The 20,870-nt window shown below is 38.4% G+C and overlaps 1 protein-coding gene across 9 annotated transcripts in view; it reads right to left on the bottom strand.

The window, feature by feature from the left end:
- CNOT6L (CCR4-NOT transcription complex subunit 6 like) overlaps positions 1-20,870 on the bottom strand; it is a 104,186-nt gene that overhangs the window by 59,501 nt on the left and 23,815 nt on the right. For all 9 annotated transcript variants that reach the window (XM_023222488.3, XM_023222486.2, XM_023222491.2 and 6 more), the window contains exon 2: positions 742-863. In XM_023222488.3, coding sequence (XP_023078256.1) covers positions 742-853 — 112 coding nt within the window. In that variant the 5' untranslated portion in view covers positions 854-863. The remainder of the gene's footprint in view (positions 1-741; positions 864-20,870) is intronic.

Here is a 20,870-nt window from a genome sequence, read left to right as displayed (position 1 = left end):
CATTTGTCGAAACTAGGAAACCAACACTGGTGCATTACTACTAACTAAACTCTAGACTTTATTTGGATTTCACCAATTTTTATATCTTTTTATTCCAGATTCAATGCAGGCTACCATTTTGCATTTAGTTACATCTCCTTAGTCTCCTCTGGTCTATGACAGTTTCAGCCTTTACTTGTTTTACATGACAATGACAATTTTGAGTATTAATCAAGCTAGGTATTTTGCACAAGGTCCTTTAGCTTGAGTTTGTCTGATGTTTTTCTCATTATTAGACTAGAATTATGAGTTTTTAGGAATCACATTTTATTTTGCCCAATCCCAAACAGGTAGTAAGGTCCTATAACATAGTTATTATAATTTATTAGACTAAATAGATAGCTTCCAGGTTTTCTTCTTTGCCGACACTGAGATAGGAGGATGGCAAAGATTTCAATTTGCAAACATAATTACTCTGAAATAGCCTAAATGAAATCTATTATATCAAAGAATCTGGTTTTACTTAGAAACTAAACTCCCAATATCCTCAATTCCAGATGCCTGCTCAATGTAATTAATCTCAAAGAATGGAAACAAAGATACTCAGTCACACATAAAACAGATAAATTAAACACTATTATCTCAACATCTTGTAGCTTTTCAACTAGTCTAATTAAAAATGTACAACAAAAAATATAGCAATACTCAACTTTTTTATTGTCACTATTACATGCCAGATTAAATGCTTCAGATTCCACTCACCCGAGATTTCTAATTCTGCCCAGTGAGATTTTTTCCCATTGGCTACCTCCTCTGCTGACATGATGGTATAAATTCTGCGAGGATCTGGAGGATCATATTTTTCCTTTGGCATCCCTATTAGTCTGTTTAAAAAAAGAAAAAGGAGATCAACAATTATTATAGTCTTACTTCAAAAAAAGAGAAAATAAGATAGGGTAAACTCCTTTTCTCTCCCCATTACCAGTCTAGTAAGTCATTTTATACTACAAATTTTCACTTGCAGAAAAAGAAAACACACACGTTATCTGCAGTATGCTAGGATCTTGCAGGAACTTATTATCAGATGCTTCAGGGAAAATGCAAATAAGCAACAGCACCGGACTTTGCAATGAACATCATGGTTGCTTCCTAACCCCTTCCCTTCATTTAGCTGTACTGCTTTCCCAAGTAGTAGTTTCCAGAATGGACTCTGACTAGTCTAATAGAATCAGTAATTCTATTCTCCTTTCCTCAGTGATATTCAGATATCCCATGCCTAAGAAAATCAGCACATGACATTCCCCTTGCCACAGAGATTTAGTTCAGGAGTATCTAATAATCACAAAACCGCAGAACTCTTTCTATGTTTATAGGAAAAGCAGGCTTCTCTCTCCTGCTGGTCATAAACAAAGAAGAATACAGCCCAAATTGCTGTTGGCAGCCATGCAACAACAATAAGGAAAGTCAGCCATGGGAGGCAGAGTCTGGAAAACAGAAAAACAAAGGCAGAGTCCTCACTGAATCACACCTGTAGCACACCCAAATGCTGGCCTTTTCTGATAACACAAGCCAATATAGTTCCCTTACTGTTTAAGCTAGTTTGAATTGTATTTTCTGTTACTACTAATCAAAAGTGTCCTAATTAGTATGAGTACATATCTTAGTTTGCCTGGGTCAGTCTTGGTTTATATCTGTTGTTCTGAAGCAATTATTATTACCATCCCTTTTCATGCTCAAAGGAGTCCAATTTGGATGAGTTACATGGTCACCCTAATCAAAACTAGTATACTCGTATGTCGTTTAACAAAGATATGTTCTGAGAAATGCATTGTTAGGCAATTCAAACGTTGTTATGCAGCACAGCACTATACTGTGCCATCTTCCTGCTGTAACTGCCAAAATAATCACTGAACAATCATCAATGATGACCAGCTAGACATAAAACTCATCAAATGTGCTATGTATGAAGTAGGTGACAAATGGCTCTAAAAGTAACCTTATTCAAGGGGTCCAACATAAGAAGTACTGCTTGGTAGTAGGCAGAAAATAAAATCCAGTTCATATCTAACAAGAATAGCAAATGACACAACGTCCTGAGCCTAAATTAAACTCCTGTATGCTTTCAATAAATTGCCACATAGTATTTATATTGGGTTCTTTGCTCGTATTTTAACATATATACACACACCCCAAAACCAAGTGTCTGAATCTGGAACTGTTTTCAAGTAAAGTTTAGACCTTATATCCCAAATTGAAGAGTTGCTTTCAGGTCATCTGAAATTTGTTACATATAGAGATTAAAGAAAAAAGAGATATTCTATCATGTAACAAGAAATCAAAATGCTAGTTTATAAGAATGCAATCAAAGTTTCCCATATCATTTTCTCTCACATTTCTAAAGGGAAAATAGTCATTCCTTTCCACTTACTTAAAGGAGCAAAGAGAAAGTTTTCCATATTTGTTCATATGTTAACAGTAATTAGTTTCCAACTTTCCAGGTTAAGCTCTTCAACTCTAATCTTATCATACAATTTGGGCGATGCTAAGCCGTATTTTATTTTCCATAAATGTCTCAGAACTTCATATAGCACAAAGAATATCATTTTCCGCAGGAGAAGAAATTTGATTTCTACCATATTCAGCCTATATATAATACTTCTGAAAATAAAGTTTTTAGGTAACAAGGTTTTCAGAATTTCTGCTGTACACCATAAGGCACATGTGTCTCTTTGGGTACTTTTGTGTAATAATGTAAGAGTCTACAAAAAAATACAAGATTAAGCAAAGCCAAATCAAACAGTTCTAGATCCAAAGACACACTACATAATCCATTACCTACAATGAAAATGGGTAAAACACCCTAAATTTGCAAAAACATACAGGTTTCACTAGTTTTAGATCTTTTTTTTTTTTTTTTTTTTGGAGACTGAGTTTTGCTATGTCACCCAGGCTGCAGTGCAATGGCGCGATCTCGACTCACTGCAAACTCCGCCTCCCAGGTTCACGCGATTCTCCTGCCTCAGCCTCCTGAGTAGCTGGGGTTACAGGTGCATGTTACCACGCCTAGCTAATTTTTGTATTTTTAATAGAGATGGGGGTTTCACCATGTTGGTCAAGCTGCTCTCGAACTCCTGACCTCGTGATCCACCCGCCTTGGCCTCCCAAAGTGCTGGGATTACAGGTGTGAGCCACCACACCCGGCCCAATTTTAGATCATTTTTATAAAACACAGGGCATAGGATTAGAAGGCAATTTAATCTGTTTTAATCACAGCTCCCACTAGATGGGATGTTCCTTAAGGGGACTATGTTTCTGTGTGGAGACACATCCTTTTTATATCTCTATACAGTTCCCGCCACATAGGAAGCACTTAACATGTATTTGTGGAATGATCAATGATCATATGCTTTATAATCCTAAAATCTGCCACCTTCCTCCCTCCCTACTCATCTCACAGCCAATTAACACCCAATGCTTTGATACAAAGAAATGGTAATTCATCCACATGTTCAATTTTCCCAGATATTTTTAAAATCTAGATAGAAGATTAATAATTATCATCTTTTCTGGTGCTCCAATTCTAATCTCTAAAACAGATACTATATGGAACTATATTTCTGTTTTTTAATTCTGCATGTTTCAATCTTTGTAAGTCCATTAAAATTACAAAAGCTCTTCCTTAAAAAAAAAAAAAAAGCACCATAAAATGTTTACCAGTATCTATAATAGGTAAAAACCAAAGTAAGATCAATACTGTCATATTAGGGGTCAGAGGTCTCTTTTGGATTTGATTAGGATGCCAATAAAAATGACTGAAGCTAAAACATTTCTCATTTGAGTTTACTAAATAATTTAGTATAGTTCTGGTCATGACTGCCCCCAAAATCAGGTTTTCATGGTGCTATTAAAAACAGGCAACTTGGCCCAGCAAGGTGGCTACCGCCGGTAATTCCAGCACTTTGGGTGGCCAAGGTGGGTGGATCACTTGAGGTCAGTAGCGAGGTAAGGAGTTTCAGACCAGCCTAGCCAAAATGGTGAAACCCTGTTTCTACTAAAACTACAAAAATTAGCCGGGTGTGGTGGCCCATGTCTGTAAATCACAACTACATGGGAGGCTGAGGCATAGGAATCACTTAAACCCGGGGCGCAGGCTGCAGTGAGCCGAGACTACCCCACTGCACTACAGCCTGGGCAACAGAGTGAGACCCTGTATCAATCAATCAATAACAGAGAACTCAATTTCAGGAAATTAACATTATTAAATCCTTCTGTTCAGCTTTATTTCCCCCTCTCAGGTCTCGGCATCAACTTTCCACCTTGTAGGCATACCACAAAAATCTATTTCAAAATATCTTAAAATTATGAAATAAATTATTCAAATGTAACTTCAATCTCTAAATGTGACACTGATCATGTGGCTTCAAAGAGTCTCATATACAGCTCAGTGCAAGACTTAAATACTGAGTGATTAACATTTTTCATCCAAGAAAGAGAAATGTTTTATTTGGGAAAACGTAGTGCAATTAATTTCTTATCTTTAATTTCAAACTAATGAAGGGGCAGGTTTTTTAAATAGTTTTTCCAAGAGTTTCTAATTTCTACAACAACTTACATAGATTCTCAAAAGATCCTCCCATTACATCAACCAAATTTATACTGGGAATCCCGATTACATAACAAAGCCTGTTAGCAATACCTTTCCAACTTCACCATCTAACTTCATTTCAACACTATGTAAAACACTCCACTTAGTTCCCCAAATACTACACAAGCTGCTTTTTGAGTCTGCCATTCATTTACTCTTTATTTCTTCATTTCTTAGCGTGACTCCTACAAAGGCCTCAGAGACTCTGAGTAAAATTTCTGAGAGTAACCATCAGTCCTAGATAAGGAACCCGATTTTCTCCTATGTCTTATATACTCCTTACATTAAAAAGTTTTAATCTCCATCACCAAAGGCTGATTAAACACTACCAGAGTGAAGACTTTAATAAATCTGTCTTCGGTTCTATTAAACAAAAACTTCAGATAACTCTGTAAAATACTGACTTCATAGAAAACGTATTTCAAAGCTGGGCACAGCAGTACACTCCTCTGGTCCCACCTAGTTGGGTGGCTGAGGTGGAGGGATCGTTTGCAGCTAGGAGTTCAAGGCCATTGTGCACTATAACCACACCACTGAATAGCTACTGCACTCTAGCCTGGGCAACATAGCATTAAAAAACATTAAAAAATATGCAGCCTTAAAAAAAGAGTGAGTTCACGTCCTTTGCAGGGACATGGATGAAGCTGGAAGCCATCATTCCCAGCAAACTAACACAGGAACAGAAAACCAAACACTGCATGTTCTCACTCCTAAGTGGGAGGTGAACAATGAGAACACACGGGCACAGGGAGGGGAACATCACACACCGGGGCCTGTCGGGGAGTGGGTGGCAAGGGGAGGGAGAGCATTAGGACAAATACCTAACGGATGCAGGGGTTAAAACCTAGATGAGGGGTTGATAGATACAGCAAACCACCATGGTACATGCATACCTATATAACAAACCTGCATGTTCTGTACATGTATCCCAGAACTTAAAAGTAAAGTTTTAAAAAACATTAAAAATAAAAAAATGTTTAATGTCTTTTGGGGGGGTTGTATTTTAGTTTTTAAATTTATAAGCAATATTATATGTAACGCTAGGTCTGCTTTGCACAGAAAAATTTAAATTTAGAGTTTCCAAAACTGCAAATAAATCTACATAACATGCTATTTCAATGAAAGGTATATTTTAAAAACACATATGAAATACATCCAAATATACTACCCCAAATCTCAAGTTTTATATGTAGCACTAGGAAAATAAACCAGCATAACTCCCCCTGAAAAAAACAAGCTGGCCAAATCAAGGCAAACTGGTAAAAGCTAGAACTAAGCTTCTGTAAATACTGGTCATCTAGAGTAGCTTACAAAAAAACAGAAGCCTCTATAGTGTATGTAAAGATACAAGTCCTATAGCGTTAAATTACAGTTTCTCTCTTACCACCCTAAGTGTAAGGTCATTTTATCTCAGTCTGTAGTTTGGCACAATTAGTGTTATTTCATTTAGGATTCAGACTAAAAATCCTACAAGCACTGGAGTGCTTCATAATGAATCAGACTGCTAACTCAATGAAATCTAACCCAAAATACAAATCACTAATCATCTTAACAATAGTTTGCAAAATCAGTCATATGCAGAGATACAGATGCTGGCAGAGTTCCTAAAATTGAAAGAACACAAAAATAAGCCTATATGAGGCTTAATTTAGAGTTCAGAGTAAATATCAATAACTTATTCCATTTTACACATTCTCAGATAACTCTGTCTTATATTGGCATTTATTCCCAAAAGTTACAGAAGGGAAAACATGTATTTTTGTGTGTGTGATTTACTACATACTCATCTTAATAAATAACTATCCTTCCCATCTGGTCTTAACCACTATAAGCTCCCTTCCTGAGAAAATGTGTCTGTGTTTATCTTGCTTAACAAAGCAAGTAACTCTTGCACTGTGCCATTTTTTAAGTTTCTATTTCCTTATCAGTATCTTTGTTGTTGTTGTTGTTGTTTTTAGATAGGGTCTCACTCTGTCACCTAGGCTGGAGGACAGTGGTACAATCATAGCTCATTGCAAGCTTGAAATCCTAGGATCAAGTGATCTTCCCTCCTCAGTCTCCCCAGTAGCTGGGACTACAGGCACATGTTATCACACCCAACTAATTTTATTTTATTTCATTTTTATTAGAGATGAGGTTTCACTATGTTGCCCAAGCTGGTCTTGAACTCCTGTTCTCAAGAGATCCTCCTGCCTTGGCTTCCCAGTGCTAGCAGGATTACAAGCATAAGCCACAGGGCCTAGTCTTTTTTTTTCTTTTTTTTTAAGAGACAGTGTCTACCTATGTTGCCCAGCCTGACCTCAAACTCCTGGGGTCAAGCAATCCTCCTGCCTCAGCCTCCTAAGCAGCTAGGACTACAGGTGTCCCCACTACACCCAACTATAATATTTACTTTTAACTATACGCAACTATTAATCATTACAACTGTCATACTAAATTTGTACTTCACCTGAATGAGATAAGCAGCTGATACTACAAAAACTGCCCCTAGCAAACTATACTGCATATAGTAATATCATATTGACAAAATTAAAGATTTATGGCAATCCCAAGAGCTTAAATGACGCCCTGAGATAGAGAACAATTTCATTAGCAATCCCATTCCATTTCCATACCAAGGGCCTGTGGATGGCATTTGTCTTTTTTTAATTATATATTCAACTAAAGTTCATAGATTATAAAATAATGCAAACATGTTTTTAAAAAAAGACTTAATTCCAAGTGTTCATGACATCTCCAGCTCTGTGACCACTCTAAAAAAAAAAACTTACGTTTTATAATGGCAAAGTCACTCATCATTATTGAAAAAAATAACTTTCAAACTTTTGAGGTCTAATGTTTCTGACCAGTTTAACATTTATTCAAGAAATATTTATTGCATGCCTATTGATCACTACTGACATTTACTGTACCAAGCACTAGGGTGCTTCAATAGTGAACAAGATGTACATTGTCCTCACCCTCATGGAGCATATACTGTTTCCACAGCACTACTTGAAAAAGAAAAGCTATACAGTATTTTGCTTTTCAATAATTCTGCAAGGAATTTGGCATTTCTTGTTACTACTTTCTTTTTCTCCCTCATCCAGTAGTTGCATTGTTCTCTATTGTCACTACTCTAAAATAAGCAGAACAACTAAAGGGAAAATAAAACATTCTTATCACAAAGGATGAGGGTGATGAATAACCTATAACCTCTGGCATGGTCAAGAATAGGTGGAGAGAACAGAGTTCCCAGGATAAGAATGGGAAGTTTTAAATGGCCTAATATTGGGAAATGTGACTGAAGATAACGGGTTAAACACATACTAGTACATTTAACTTAAGATGATAGCAACTGGTTTCCTAAATCAGTGATATTATTATTTTCTACAATCCTTGCTAGCAAACCAAATAATTAGATAACCCAAGGAACCAGGAAATACTTGGACTCAATATGTCTTATTTCTAGTCAGTTTATTCTTGGGGCTCTATTTATTAAATATATCTCAAGTCAAACACTAGTTATCTATGCAAATAAAATGCATAGGCATATGTGGCAATAAAGCCCCTAGATGAATATGCGAAAATGTTATTGCTTGTTATACATCTTTCCAAAGGTAATTCAAAGATAACTTTACGGCAATCCAGAGATAACTTACAGGAAGCTTCTGGCTCTGGAAAGTGATGAGGGCATAGTCTACTTGTCAGTTATAGTAATGCCGGGAGGAAATAAAGGAGAAAGAATTAGAATACAATTCCTTTTCTGCATATTTAGAAACTTTCTCCAATATTTGAGATACAAGACCACAGCAGCAGCAACAACATGAAACATAAATAAACACTAAAATAAAAAAAACAGAGACCAGACCGGGGGTTATAAATCTATCAATCACTTCAAATTTTCAAAAATAATGCTACTATAGACATGTTTCATTTTATTTCATTATCAATATGGACAACTTAAGCTTATGATTTTCCTCTCAGAATTCCAAATTAAGTCTTAGTCTCCACCTAACTTAACAATTACAATGTTTTAATGCCTTGCATTTAATGCCTCCCACTCATCTAAAGATACTGAATATAATCTAATTTTTTTTTTTTTTTTTTGAGACTAGGTCTCACTTTATCACCCAGGCTGGAGTGTAGTGTGGTGCAACCTCAGCTCACTGCAGCCTCAACCTCCTGGGTTCAAGTGATTCTCTCACCTCAGTCTCCTGAGTAACGAGCACTACAGGTGTACGCCACCACCATCTAGCTAATCTTTGTATTTTTTTGTAGAGATGGGTTTCACCATGTTGCCCAGGCTGGTCTTGAACTCCTGGGCCCAAGTGATCTGCCCACCTCAGCCTCCCAAAGTGCTGGAATTACAGGTATGAGCCACTGCACCCAGACTTCTTTTCACTTTTTTGATTTAGTTTGTGTTTTCTATCCCCTCTGATATGTACATGTGCATCTTTTTTTAATGGGTATCAACTTCCTTCTCATCACTGTTGGCTTAAGTCATCTTTCACCTCTTCTTCTGTGTATTTCCCCATGCAGAAATCAAGTTAATTCTAAAATGTATATGGAAAGACAATCTAAAATAGCCAGTACACTTCTGAAAAATATATAAACATAGATGTGCATGGTATCTGATTTTTCAAGACTTACTAAAACTACAGTAATCCAGAGAGTTTGGTATTCATTAAAGAATAGACATACACAGTTCAATGGAACAGAACTGAGAAACTAGAAATAGACCCACACACATGATCAATAGATTTACAACAAAAAGATAACCATAGAGAAAGCACAGATTTTTCAACAAATGGTGCTAGAACAATGGTATATCCATATGGAAAAATAAATAAATAAACATCAATCCATACCTTGCATCCCAAAGTAAACTTACAAGGACCATGAGCTTAAATATAAAACCAATAACTATAAAACATTAGAAGAAAACATCAGAGAAAAGTCTTTGTGATCTTGAATTAGGCAAAGATTACTTAGACATAACATAAAAAGCATGATCCATAAAAGAAAAAATACCGATAAACTAACTTTCAAGAAAAGTTAAGACTTCTGCTCTTTGAAAGTTGAAGGAAAAGACATGTCAGGGTTTAAGAATAAATATCTGCAAAACATGTACTTGGAAAAAAAAAAAAACTCTCCAGAATATATAAAGAACGCTCAAAACAAAATAATAAAGCAATCTTATTTTTTAAATTAACAAAATATTTGAACAGATACTTCAAAGAAGATACATGGATAGCAAATAAGCACATGAAAAGATGCACAACATTAGGCATCAGAGAAATACTAAAAACCACAATGAGATATCACTACACATTAGAAGGATTAAATTTAATAACTGACAATATCTAGTGCTGACGAAGATTTGGTCTGCATGCACACGCACAAAACGGGGATTAAAAGAAAACTTGTCTCAAAGTGCCACAGTGCTGAAGTAGAAGAGATGATGCAAGACTTCCACGAGGAGGTGACACTAAGCTGAATCTTAAAGAATGAACAGGAATCAGTATTTCCCTCAAGGAAAGGGGTTGTAGGTATGGCAGGGACAGACAAAGCAAAAATAAAAGCATAAGCAAAGACTTACAAATAAGAAATAACATGGCTGGGCGTGGTGGCTCATGCCTGTAATTCCAGCACTTAGGGAGGCCAAGGAGAGTGGATCACCTGAGGTCCGGAGTTCAAGACCAGCCTGACCAACATAGTGAAAACCTGTCTCTACTAAAAATGCAAAAATTAGCTGGATGTGGTGGCAGGCACCTGTAATTCCAGCTACTGGGGAAGCTGACACAGGGGAATCACTTGAACCCAGGAGGCAGAGGGTGCAGTGAGCTTGCATCACACCATTGCACTCCAGCTGGGGCAACAGAGCGGGAGGGAGGGAGGGAAGGAAGGAAGGAGGGAGGGAGGGAGGGAGGGAAGGAAGGAGGGAGGGAGGGAGGGAGGGAAGGAAGGAGGGAAGGAGGGAGGAAGGGAGGGAAGGCAGGAAGGAAGGGAGGGAGGGAGGGAGGGAAATAACGTGAGAACGCTGAGCAGAGTGGCTCACACCTGTAATCCCAGCACTTTGGGAGGCTGAGGTGGAAGGATCATGCTTAAGTCCAAGAGTTCAAGACCAGCCTGGTGACACAGTGAGACCCTGTTTGTATTGCTAAAGAAAATAAAAGTAAATTTTTTTAAAAAGTTGTTTTTGAGACAGGGTCTTACTGTGTCACTTGGGTTGGAGTGCAGTGGTGTATGATCATGGTTCAGTGGAGTCTTGACCTTCTGGGCATAAGTGATCCTCCCACCTTAGCCTCCCAAGTAGCTGGGACCACATGTGCATACCACCCCACGCCTAGCTAATTTTTGTATTTTTTGTAGAAGCAGGATTTCACCATGTTCCCCAGGCTGGTCTTGAACTCCTGAGCTCAAGTGATCTGCTCACCTTGGCCTCCTAAAGTGCTGTGATTATAGCTGTGAGCCTAAAAAATTTTTTTTAAAAAAGAAACAATATGAGGAGAGAGGCTATTCACAGGGGTTGCTGAAAAATATCACCAGAGTCATGCAGAGATGGCATTCTATATGTAAAGATAGAAAGCTTCAAAAATCTGCTTATTTTACTGAGTCTTTCCTATAAATCATTTTCCTCATGTAAAGAATTTGCCATCCCAGCCGGGCGCGGTGGCTCAAGCCTGTAATCCCAGCACTTTGGGAGGCTGAGACGGGCGGATTACGAGGTCAGGAGATCGAGACCATCCTGGCTAACACAGTGAAACCCCGTCTCTACTAAAAATACAAAAAACTAGCCGGGCGACGTGGCGGGCGCCTGTAGTCCCAGCTACTCCGGAGGCTGAGGCAGGAGAATGGCGTAAACCCGGGGGGCGGAGCTTGCAGTGAGCTGAGATCCAGCCACTGCACTCCAGCCTGGGAGACAGAGCCAGACTCCGTCTCAAAAAAAAAAAAAAAAAAAAAAAAAAATTTGCCATCCCTAAGAGTCTAATAATAAATGAGGCCGGGCGCGGTGGCTCACACCTGTAATCCCAGCACTTCAGGAGGCCAAGGCGGGCTGATCCTCTGGTTCAAGACCAGCCTGGCCAACATGGTGAAACCCTGTCTCTACTAAAAATACAAAAAACAGCCAGGTGTGGTGGCGGGCACCTGTAATCCAGCTACTCAGGAGGCTGAGGCAGGAGAATCACCTGAACCTGGGAGGTGGAGACTGCAGTGAGCCAAGATCGTGCCACTGCCTTCCAGTCTGGGCAACAAAGCGTGACTCTGTCTCAAAAAAAAAATAACAACAACAATAATAATAAATGAAACTACCAATCCTAGTTGCCTCCTTCCTTCATTCCCTTTTCCTCTACTCAACAACATTGCTTCTAGTTGCACATCTGAGAGGGCTTACATCCTCTACTGATTTAGCTATCACATTCTTAAAGACATTACAAATGCCTTAAAATCTCTGTACTTAACATTAAATATAAAATACTCTTGTCACTTGCCATCATAAAAACAAACTATAGCATGGCATTTGACTGTCATTACACTTACCCCCAGTTTCTCAGCATACACAATTATAATCACTAGTGTAGTGAAGAGATTCATTCAGTTAGAACGAGACTCCAATCTAAAATATGTACTCAAACTCTCCTTTGAAACTCAAGAGAATCCACTTAAAGGAGACTACACTATCTATTTGTAAATTTGGGATTCTTTAGGGGAAGCAAATGATGATGACAATAATCACCATCACTGCAACTACCAACTACTAGCTACCACATATAAGTTATTTACCTAACTTTATTTCACTTAATTCATTTCTACCAACAATCTTGTAAGCCTCAGATACATGCCTTCAGTAAATCCTTTATCTTTAAAGTTTGAAAACTCTCAAAATGATCTCCCATACTAGTATCATAAATCTGAAAATCTATTTTCTTTGACCAAACTTCTTTTTTGTTCCAATATTAGTGGGAAATCTATATTCTCCAATTTGGCAAAAAACAAGTTAAAATAGCTTCATCATATTCCAAGATTTAATGAATATATTCAGGATTTAATTTTTTTGCATACTAAGGTAAAATGTAAGCGAATAGTTTTTTAAAAACTTGGAGTGGAAAAGATCTCTTCAGGCAGGAATCCAAAAATAGAAACATAAAAAGACGTATTTATATGATTATCTAAAAATTCAAACCTCCTATACATTATGTAAGACAAAATGAAAAGCAAGTAAAATAGGGAAGATATGTATGACATGCATGATAAGGTTAACAGTTTTAAATACACTAGGAGATTGCATAATACCTTTTAAATGAGAAAGAACATATTATAATAACAGGCAATTCGGCTGGGCACGATGGCTCACGCCTGTAATCCTAGCACTCTGGGAAGCCAAGGCGGGCAGACTGCCTGAGCTCAGGAGTTCAAGACCAGCTTGAGCAATACAGCAAAACCCCATCTCCACTAAAATATAAAAAAATAGCCGGGCGTGGTGGCATGTGACTGTAGTCCCAGCTATTCGGGAGGCTGAGGCAAAAGAATTGCTTGAACCTGGGAGGCAGCTGTTGCAGTGAGCCAAGAACATGCCACTGCACTCCAGCATGGGCAAAAGAGCAAGACTCTGTCTCAAAAAAATAATAATAATAAATAATAATAATAGGCAATTGATGAAACAAGTACAAATGTATAATACATATATAAAAAATTAACCTCATTCTAAATGGAAAAAACAAACACAAGACAATAAAATACGATGCCACTTTCAGGAATTTAACCTAAGCCTAAAGACGAGTTTATGCTCAACAATAAGGTAGTTAAAGAAAATACAGCCATATCTATATGATAGTACAAGTCTCTTTTCTTTTTTCATAAGTAAATCAATTGATTTAAATTTTCCACTAACTCCCCTTCCACACATCACCAGTATTTCACTACAATGAAGATAATGTTTTCAATTTTTAAATTTTAAGCAGCTAAAACTGGTATGCTTGAATGGGATGGATTTTAGGCCAAAACAGAATAAGGTCAACACAGAATGATTCAATGCAGAGTTGTCTCCCAAACTGTACATTATTTAGCTAATCATATAGCTCTTAGTCAAACCCAAAGTGATAGTAAACCCTCTAACTGCTTGTTTTCAAGGAAAAACTTAAGGTATCCTACAAAATGACTATGCTGAGTACACAGCCTATCCCCCTCCAACTCCCCACCCCGCCACCCCACCCCAATGCAACCATTCAGTCAACTCAATTTTCTCATTAACGAAATATTCAGATACAATGCAAGGAACTTTTAGCCAAAGGGGGAAAAAAAGTCAGTTTTTTTTTGTTCAGCACGTTGGGAGGCCAAGGTGGGAGGACTGTTTGAGGCCAGTAGTTCAAGACTACCCTGGGCACCATGGCAAGACCTTGTCTCTACAAAACATAAAATTAGCTGGGGTGGTGGTACGTGCCTGTAGTTCCAGCTACTCAGGAAGATTCCTTGAGCGCAGGAGGTTAAGGCTGCAGTGAGCCATGATCATGCCACAGCACTCCAGCATGGGAGAGAGAGGGAAACCTGTCTCAAAAAAAAAAAAAAAAAAAAACCAAGCATGATGGCTCATGCCTGTAATCCCAGCACTTTGGGAGGCCAAGGTGGACAGATGGCACGAGCTCAGGAGTTTGAGACCAGCCTGGGCAACATGGCAAAACCCTGTCTCTACAAAAAATACAAAAATTACCTGGGCATTGTGACATGTGCCTATGTTCTCAGCTACTTGGGAAGCTGAGGTGGGGGTACTGCTTGAGCCCAAGTAGTGGAAGCTGCAGTGAGTGGTGATTGTGCCACTGCAGCCTAAGCGACAAAGCAAGACACTGTCTCAAAAAAAAAAAATTCCCATATGCTAAATACAACATACAAATTTTTAAATATAAAGAATGCCCTAAAAATCTTCTGTGCTCTGCCTATTACATTGTCTCTCCCCCTTCCCCTGGCAATCACTCCTCTTTTTGCTGCCTCCATAGTTCTGCCTTTTCCGGAGTGTCATTTAGTTGGACTCATACAGTGTGTAGTCTTTTCAGACTGGGTTCTTTCATTTAGCATTATGCATTTTCAGTTTCCTCCATGTCTTTTCATAGCTTGATAGCTCATTTCTTTTTAGCACTGAATAACACATCACTGTCTGGATGTACCACAGTTTATCTATCCACTCACCTACTGAAGGACATCTTGGTTGCTTCCAAGTTTGGACAATTATGAATAAAGCTGCTATAAACATTCACGTGCAGGTTTTTGTGTAGATATAAGTTTTTTACTCATTTGGGTAAATACCAAAGAGCATGATGGCTGCATCATATGGTAAGAGTATGCTTAGTTTTGTAAGAAACTGCCAAACTGTCTTCCAGATTAGCTATATTATTTTGCATTCTCACCAGCAATGAATTCCCATTGCTCCACATCCTCCTCGGCATTTGGTGTTGTCAGTGTTCTGGATTTGGCCATTCTAACAGGCACACTGGTATCTCATTGTTGTTTACAAAGGGCTTTTTTAATTAAAAAACAAAAAGGCATTTGACTATTATTTGAAGATATGCATAAAACTTTCCTTTATTTTACTTTATTTTATTTGGAGACAGATTCTTGCTCTGTCGCCCAGGCTACAGTTCTCCTGCCTCAGCTTCCCGAGTAGCCAGAATTACAGGTGCCCACCACCACACCCGGCTAATTTTTTGGTTTTTTTTTTTTTTTTTTGTATTTTTAGTAAAGACAGCGTTTCTCCATCTTGCCAGGCTGGTCTTGAACACTGCTGACCTCGTGATCTACCAACCTTGGCATTCCAAAGTGCTGGGATTATAGGCATGAGCCACTACGCCCGGCCAAAACTTTCACATTTTAAAAAATAATCTTTGTCAGCCGGGTGCGGTGTCTCACACCTGTAATCCCAGCACTTTGAGAGGCTGAGGCAGGCGGATCACTTGAGGTCAGGAGTTCCAGACCAGACTGGCCAACATCGTGAAACACAATCTATACTGAAAATACAAAAATTAGCCAGGCGTGATGGCACACACTTGTAATCCCAGCTACTTGGGAAGCTGAGGCGGGAAAATTACGAACCGGGAAGTGGGGGCTGCAGTGCGCCAAGATTGCGCCATTGTGCTCAGCCAAGATTGTGCCACTGCACTTCAGCCTGAGCAATAGAGCGAGGCTCTGTCTCCAAATAATCATCATCATCATCTTCAGCATCATCTTTGTCTATTTCTGATAGCCTAGTATGTTATCAATATTGAGAAAGCTATATATTACCTAAAGATATCTGCAGACTATCAAGATAAGTAACAAATGTGAATGGTTTAAAAAAAAAAAGCAATTAAAATGAGAAAATACTGCCAAGTAGAGGAAGTAGTTTAAGAATAATTACAGATTCACAAAATAAATGGGTGTGGGTATGTAAAAAGGTCAGTGTCCATTTAAACATCCATATTTTCTTTGATCAAAAGCAGAACATTTATGGTTTTTGTAAAATGTTTTGTTATTATAAGCCTAATACTAATAGCATATAATTTCTCTAAGGCTCATTCTTCTGTTGCGCCCATGATATTTTCCTAAGTTTTTTTTCATATTCTGATTGAGAAAAATTAATCTGATTTTGCTTTGGTATTATTTAAACAATAAATGGTAGGTATTTTTGACTGTAAATCACTCACATACCCATAACATTTTAAAAACCATTTGGTATTATGAAAAATATTTCAATAAGGAAAACTTTGCATCTAAAGGAAACATTGCATATTCTTATAGATTCAAGACCATATTCCTCCCAGAGAATATATATATGTATGTATATATATACTTGAAGCATAAATATCATATTCAAAAGCATGTTTAAAAACAAGGATACTTTACACTGTATTTATTCATCAGCTGTTCAATAATTTTAAATTCAAATAAAATTACCCAGAGTTACTTTACTTTGTTTAGAAGAGCCTAAAGGTCACTTATAAATGCCCATGGGTAACAGATTATCCCCAAGCAGTAATATCCTGTCTTGAGATAGAAAATACTTGTTTTCCCAACGATCTCTAGGCATAACATAAGAAGAATCATCATCAGTAAGCGATGTCTCTTCTTTTTGAAACCAAAGTGCAATGACATATAAAAAAGTTTAGATTTGGGTGCTGTTAACCACGAAAACTTCCCTAGGTACCTACCTCCATGGCAACTATAGAGGCAAAAAATTATATACTTTAAGCCATCAGTTTGAACAATCAGCAAATTAAAAAAAAAAAAAAATACAGATGCCCTTATTCACCAATCCCAGTGGCAGCAACTAAATCAAGTAGCTATGCTAAACTGAAAATATGAGAAAAATATATTAACTAAAATTAATAGGCCAGGTAGCGGTTCACACCTGTAATCCCAGCACTTTGGGAGGCCAAGGAGGGCGGATCACCTGAGGTCAGGAGTTCAAGACCAGCCTGGCCAACATGGTGAAATCCCGTCTCTACTAAAAATACAAAAATTAGCTGGGCACGGCAGCATGCTCCTGTCATTCCAGCTACTCGGGCGGCTGAGACAGAATTGCTTGAACCCAGGAGATAGAGGTTGCAGTAAGCTGAGATCGTGCCACTGCACTCCAGCCTGGGCAACAAAGTGAGACTCTATCTCAAAAAAAAAAGAAAACAAAAGTGACAGTCTAGAAAATAAGTATTGATTAGTAACTGTCATGGCTCTCTCCAAGAAATACTAAAATAACAAATCACAGTTTTCTATGGCAGCACATACTGAAGTCCCCTGTAAAAAAGTGACTCTCAACCAGATGTGATTTTGTCCCTCAGGAGACATTTGGCAATGTTTAGAGATGATTTTGGTTAACACAATTTCAGTGCGTTGGCAGGGGTGCTACTGGAATCTAGTAGACAGAGGTCACAGATGCTGCTAAACACCTACAGTACTCAGGACAGCCCCCACAACAAGAAATATTTTGCCCCAAATGCCAATGATGCTCAGGTTAAGAATCCCTGCACAAATATGACCTAAGCATGAGTCCTGAGTACAGTATCTGTTGAAAAAAGCATTTAGAAAATCAAGTACCATGCAAAGAAATCATTACGTCAGAGAGAAACGAAAAAGCCAGAGGTTATGAGTTGAATTTATTCCCAAATTCTTGGTAAAAGGTGATGATATTCTAGCCATCAAAATTGTCTCTAGATGCTGAGAAGCAGATAGCTAATCCACCAAGGGCTGAACATCCCAGTAATTTCCAAATGAAGACAAATAACAGGATATAACTATCATTCAATGAGCACCATCATGTGACAAACTCTATCCATAGTGTTTTATGCTTAATCACAACAACTTTTAAGTTGGAGGTGATAATTTATTTTAGAGTGGCATGGGGGCATTCTGAAATTTGCCTTTGGTCACATGGTTAGTGGGTGGCACATGGGATTTAACCCAGGCAGTCTGGCTCTACAGTCCCAGCAGCAGAGACTACATCATGCTGCCCCCGTCTCGTATGATGGACTTGGAAAACTCTGAGGACAGAGCAGGAGAACAGAAAATAACTTGACAGCAATTCTGGGCATTTGCCTGAGTACTTAGCAGCAGCCACTGATTTCTGAGTGTTGGGTACGAGAGCTGAGAAAGACATGGCCAACACGATTACTACAGAAACTGCTCAAGATTAGAAGACAGATAAGCTTTCTATAGGGTAAGAGTGTACAGATATATGCGTTATAAATTTTACTAACATGCCTCCCATGAAACTTAAAAATTGTAAAACAATTTTTGTGAATTCTATATAGCCGGCCGGGAGCAGTGGCTCACACCTGTAATCCCAGCACTGTGGAAAGCTGAGGCAGGTAGATCAACTGAGGTCGTCAGGAGTTCGAGACCAGCCTGGCTAACACAGTAAAACCCCGTCTCTACTAAAAATACAAAAAATTAGCCAGGCATGGTGGCTGGCACCTGTAATCCCAGTTACTCGGGAAGGTGAGGCAGGAGAATCACTTGAATCCGGGAGGCAGAGGTTGCAGTGAGCTGAGATCGTGCCACTGCACTCAAGCCTGGCAACAGTGAGACTCCGTCTCAAAAACAAAAACAACAACAACAAAAAGATTTTAGAAATAGAAGGAAACAGAGATTACAGTCTGGTAGTTCTCAACTTTGGTTAGCCTTTATGGAAGAATCAATACCAATTCCACACAAACTCTTCCATAAAGTTGAGGCAAACATTACCCTAATACCAAATGAGACAATCAGAGTGCAAGAAAACTATGGACTTCATGAACATAAATGCAAATAAAGGGGGTTTTTTTTTTGAAGTTTAGCAAATCAAATCCAGCAATATAAAAAGAGTGATCCATTATTATACCAAGTGGTGATTACCCCAGTAATGCAAGCAAGGTTGATTTAATGTTCAAAATAATAATAACCACCTATTAAGAGACTTAAAAGAATACACATGATCATCTCAATAGATGCATAAAAAGCATCTGAAAAATCCACCAGCCATTCCTATTTAAAAATAAAAACCTTCATTTAAAAAATAAAAGGAAATTTACTTAGCCTGGTAAATGGCATCAATGAAAAATCTATAGCTAACATTAATGGTGAAATTCTGAATGCTTTTCTCCTAAGATCAGAAACAGGGCAAGAATGTTAGCTCTCACTTCTATTCACGTTTACACCAGAAGTTCTAGCCCATGCAATCAAGCAAGAGAGAAAATATAAAGGTCATGGAGACTGGAAGAAAGAATTAAACTCATCTTTATTCACAAATAATAAATTATATATATGTAAAAAATCCTATGGAATCTACAAAAACATCTACCAGAACTAATGAATAAGTTTAACAGGTGGCAGAATATAAGATGAATATGCCCCCTGCAAAAAAATCAAGTGTATTTATTTCTACATACAGGTAACAAGCAAAAGTAAAAAAGAGTTTCCCTCTTGTTGCCCAGGCTGGAGTGCAATGGCACCATCTCAGCTCACTGCAATCTCCGCCTCCCGGGTTCAAGCGATTCTCCTGCCTCAGCCTCATGAGTAGCTGAGATTACAGGCATGCGCCACCACGGCTGGCTAATTTTGTATTCTTAGTAGAGACGAGGTTTCTCCATGTTGGTCAGGCTGGTCTCAAGCTCCCAACCTCAGGTGATCCATAGGATTAGGTAGTTTCCCCTACCCACCTCAGCCTCCCAAAGTGCTGAGATTACAGGTATGAGCCACCGCGCCCAGCCAGTAAAATTTTTTAAAGTATCACTTACAATAACATTAAAAAAAATTGAGATTAATATAAAAAACAGATGTGCAAACAAACCAGTTGACACGGTTTGGCTGTGTCCACACCCAAATCTCATGTCCAGTTTTGGTTCCTAGTGTTGGAGGAGGGGCCTGGTGGGACGTGACTGAATCACGGGGACAGACTTCTCCCTTGCTGTTCTCACGACAAAGTTCTTAAGAGAGCTGGTTATTTGAAAAGTGTGTGGCACTTCCCCCTTCACTCCTGTTCTCTTTCTCTCTCTTGCTCTCTTTCTCTCTCCCTCCCTCCCTCCTGCTGGCCTTGTAAGGATGTGCCTTGCTTCCCCTTCACCTTCCACCATGATTGTAAGTCTTCTGAGGCCTCCCCAGAAGCAGAAGTACAGGGCCCACAGAACCATGAGCTGATTAAGCCTCTTTTCTTTATAAATTACCCAGTCTCAGGTATGTTTTTATAGCAGTGTGAGAATGGACTAATACACCAGTATACTGGAAACTATAACACATTACTGAGAAAAATTAAAAAACTAAATAAATGAAGACATACATTATATTCATGGGTCAGAAGAATCAGTATTAAGATGTTATTCTTCCCAAACTGATCTACAAATTTAACACAATCCCAGTGAAATACCTAAGGTGGGGTTTAATTCATTGAAAGTGATCTTTTTTCTTTCCGTTTATCTTTAATAATTGCAGCTTTTATTTTAGATTCAGGGAGTACACATGCAGGCTTGTTACATGGGTACATTGCGTGATGCTGGGGTTTAGGGTCACCCAGGTAGTAACTAAACTACCTAACAGGTAGTTTTTCAGCCCTGCTCCCCCCATGATGTATTTTTTTAGAGAAATTAACATGCTTATTCTAAAATATATATGGAAATACAAAGGGCCTAGAAAAGCTAACACTGAAACAACTTTGAAAAAGAAAAATAAAATTGGAGGATTTACACTGTTGATATGATCTGGCTCTGGGTCCCCATTCAAATCTCATCTCAAATTGTAATCTCCATGTGTTGGGGGAGGTGCTTGGTCG

This window comes from Piliocolobus tephrosceles, chromosome 3 (assembly GCF_002776525.5).
Source record: "Piliocolobus tephrosceles isolate RC106 chromosome 3, ASM277652v3, whole genome shotgun sequence".
Taxonomy (NCBI): Eukaryota; Metazoa; Chordata; class Mammalia; order Primates; family Cercopithecidae; genus Piliocolobus; species Piliocolobus tephrosceles.
Note: the sequence above shows the minus strand (reverse complement) of the source record. Positions and strands in the feature narration are given on the sequence as shown.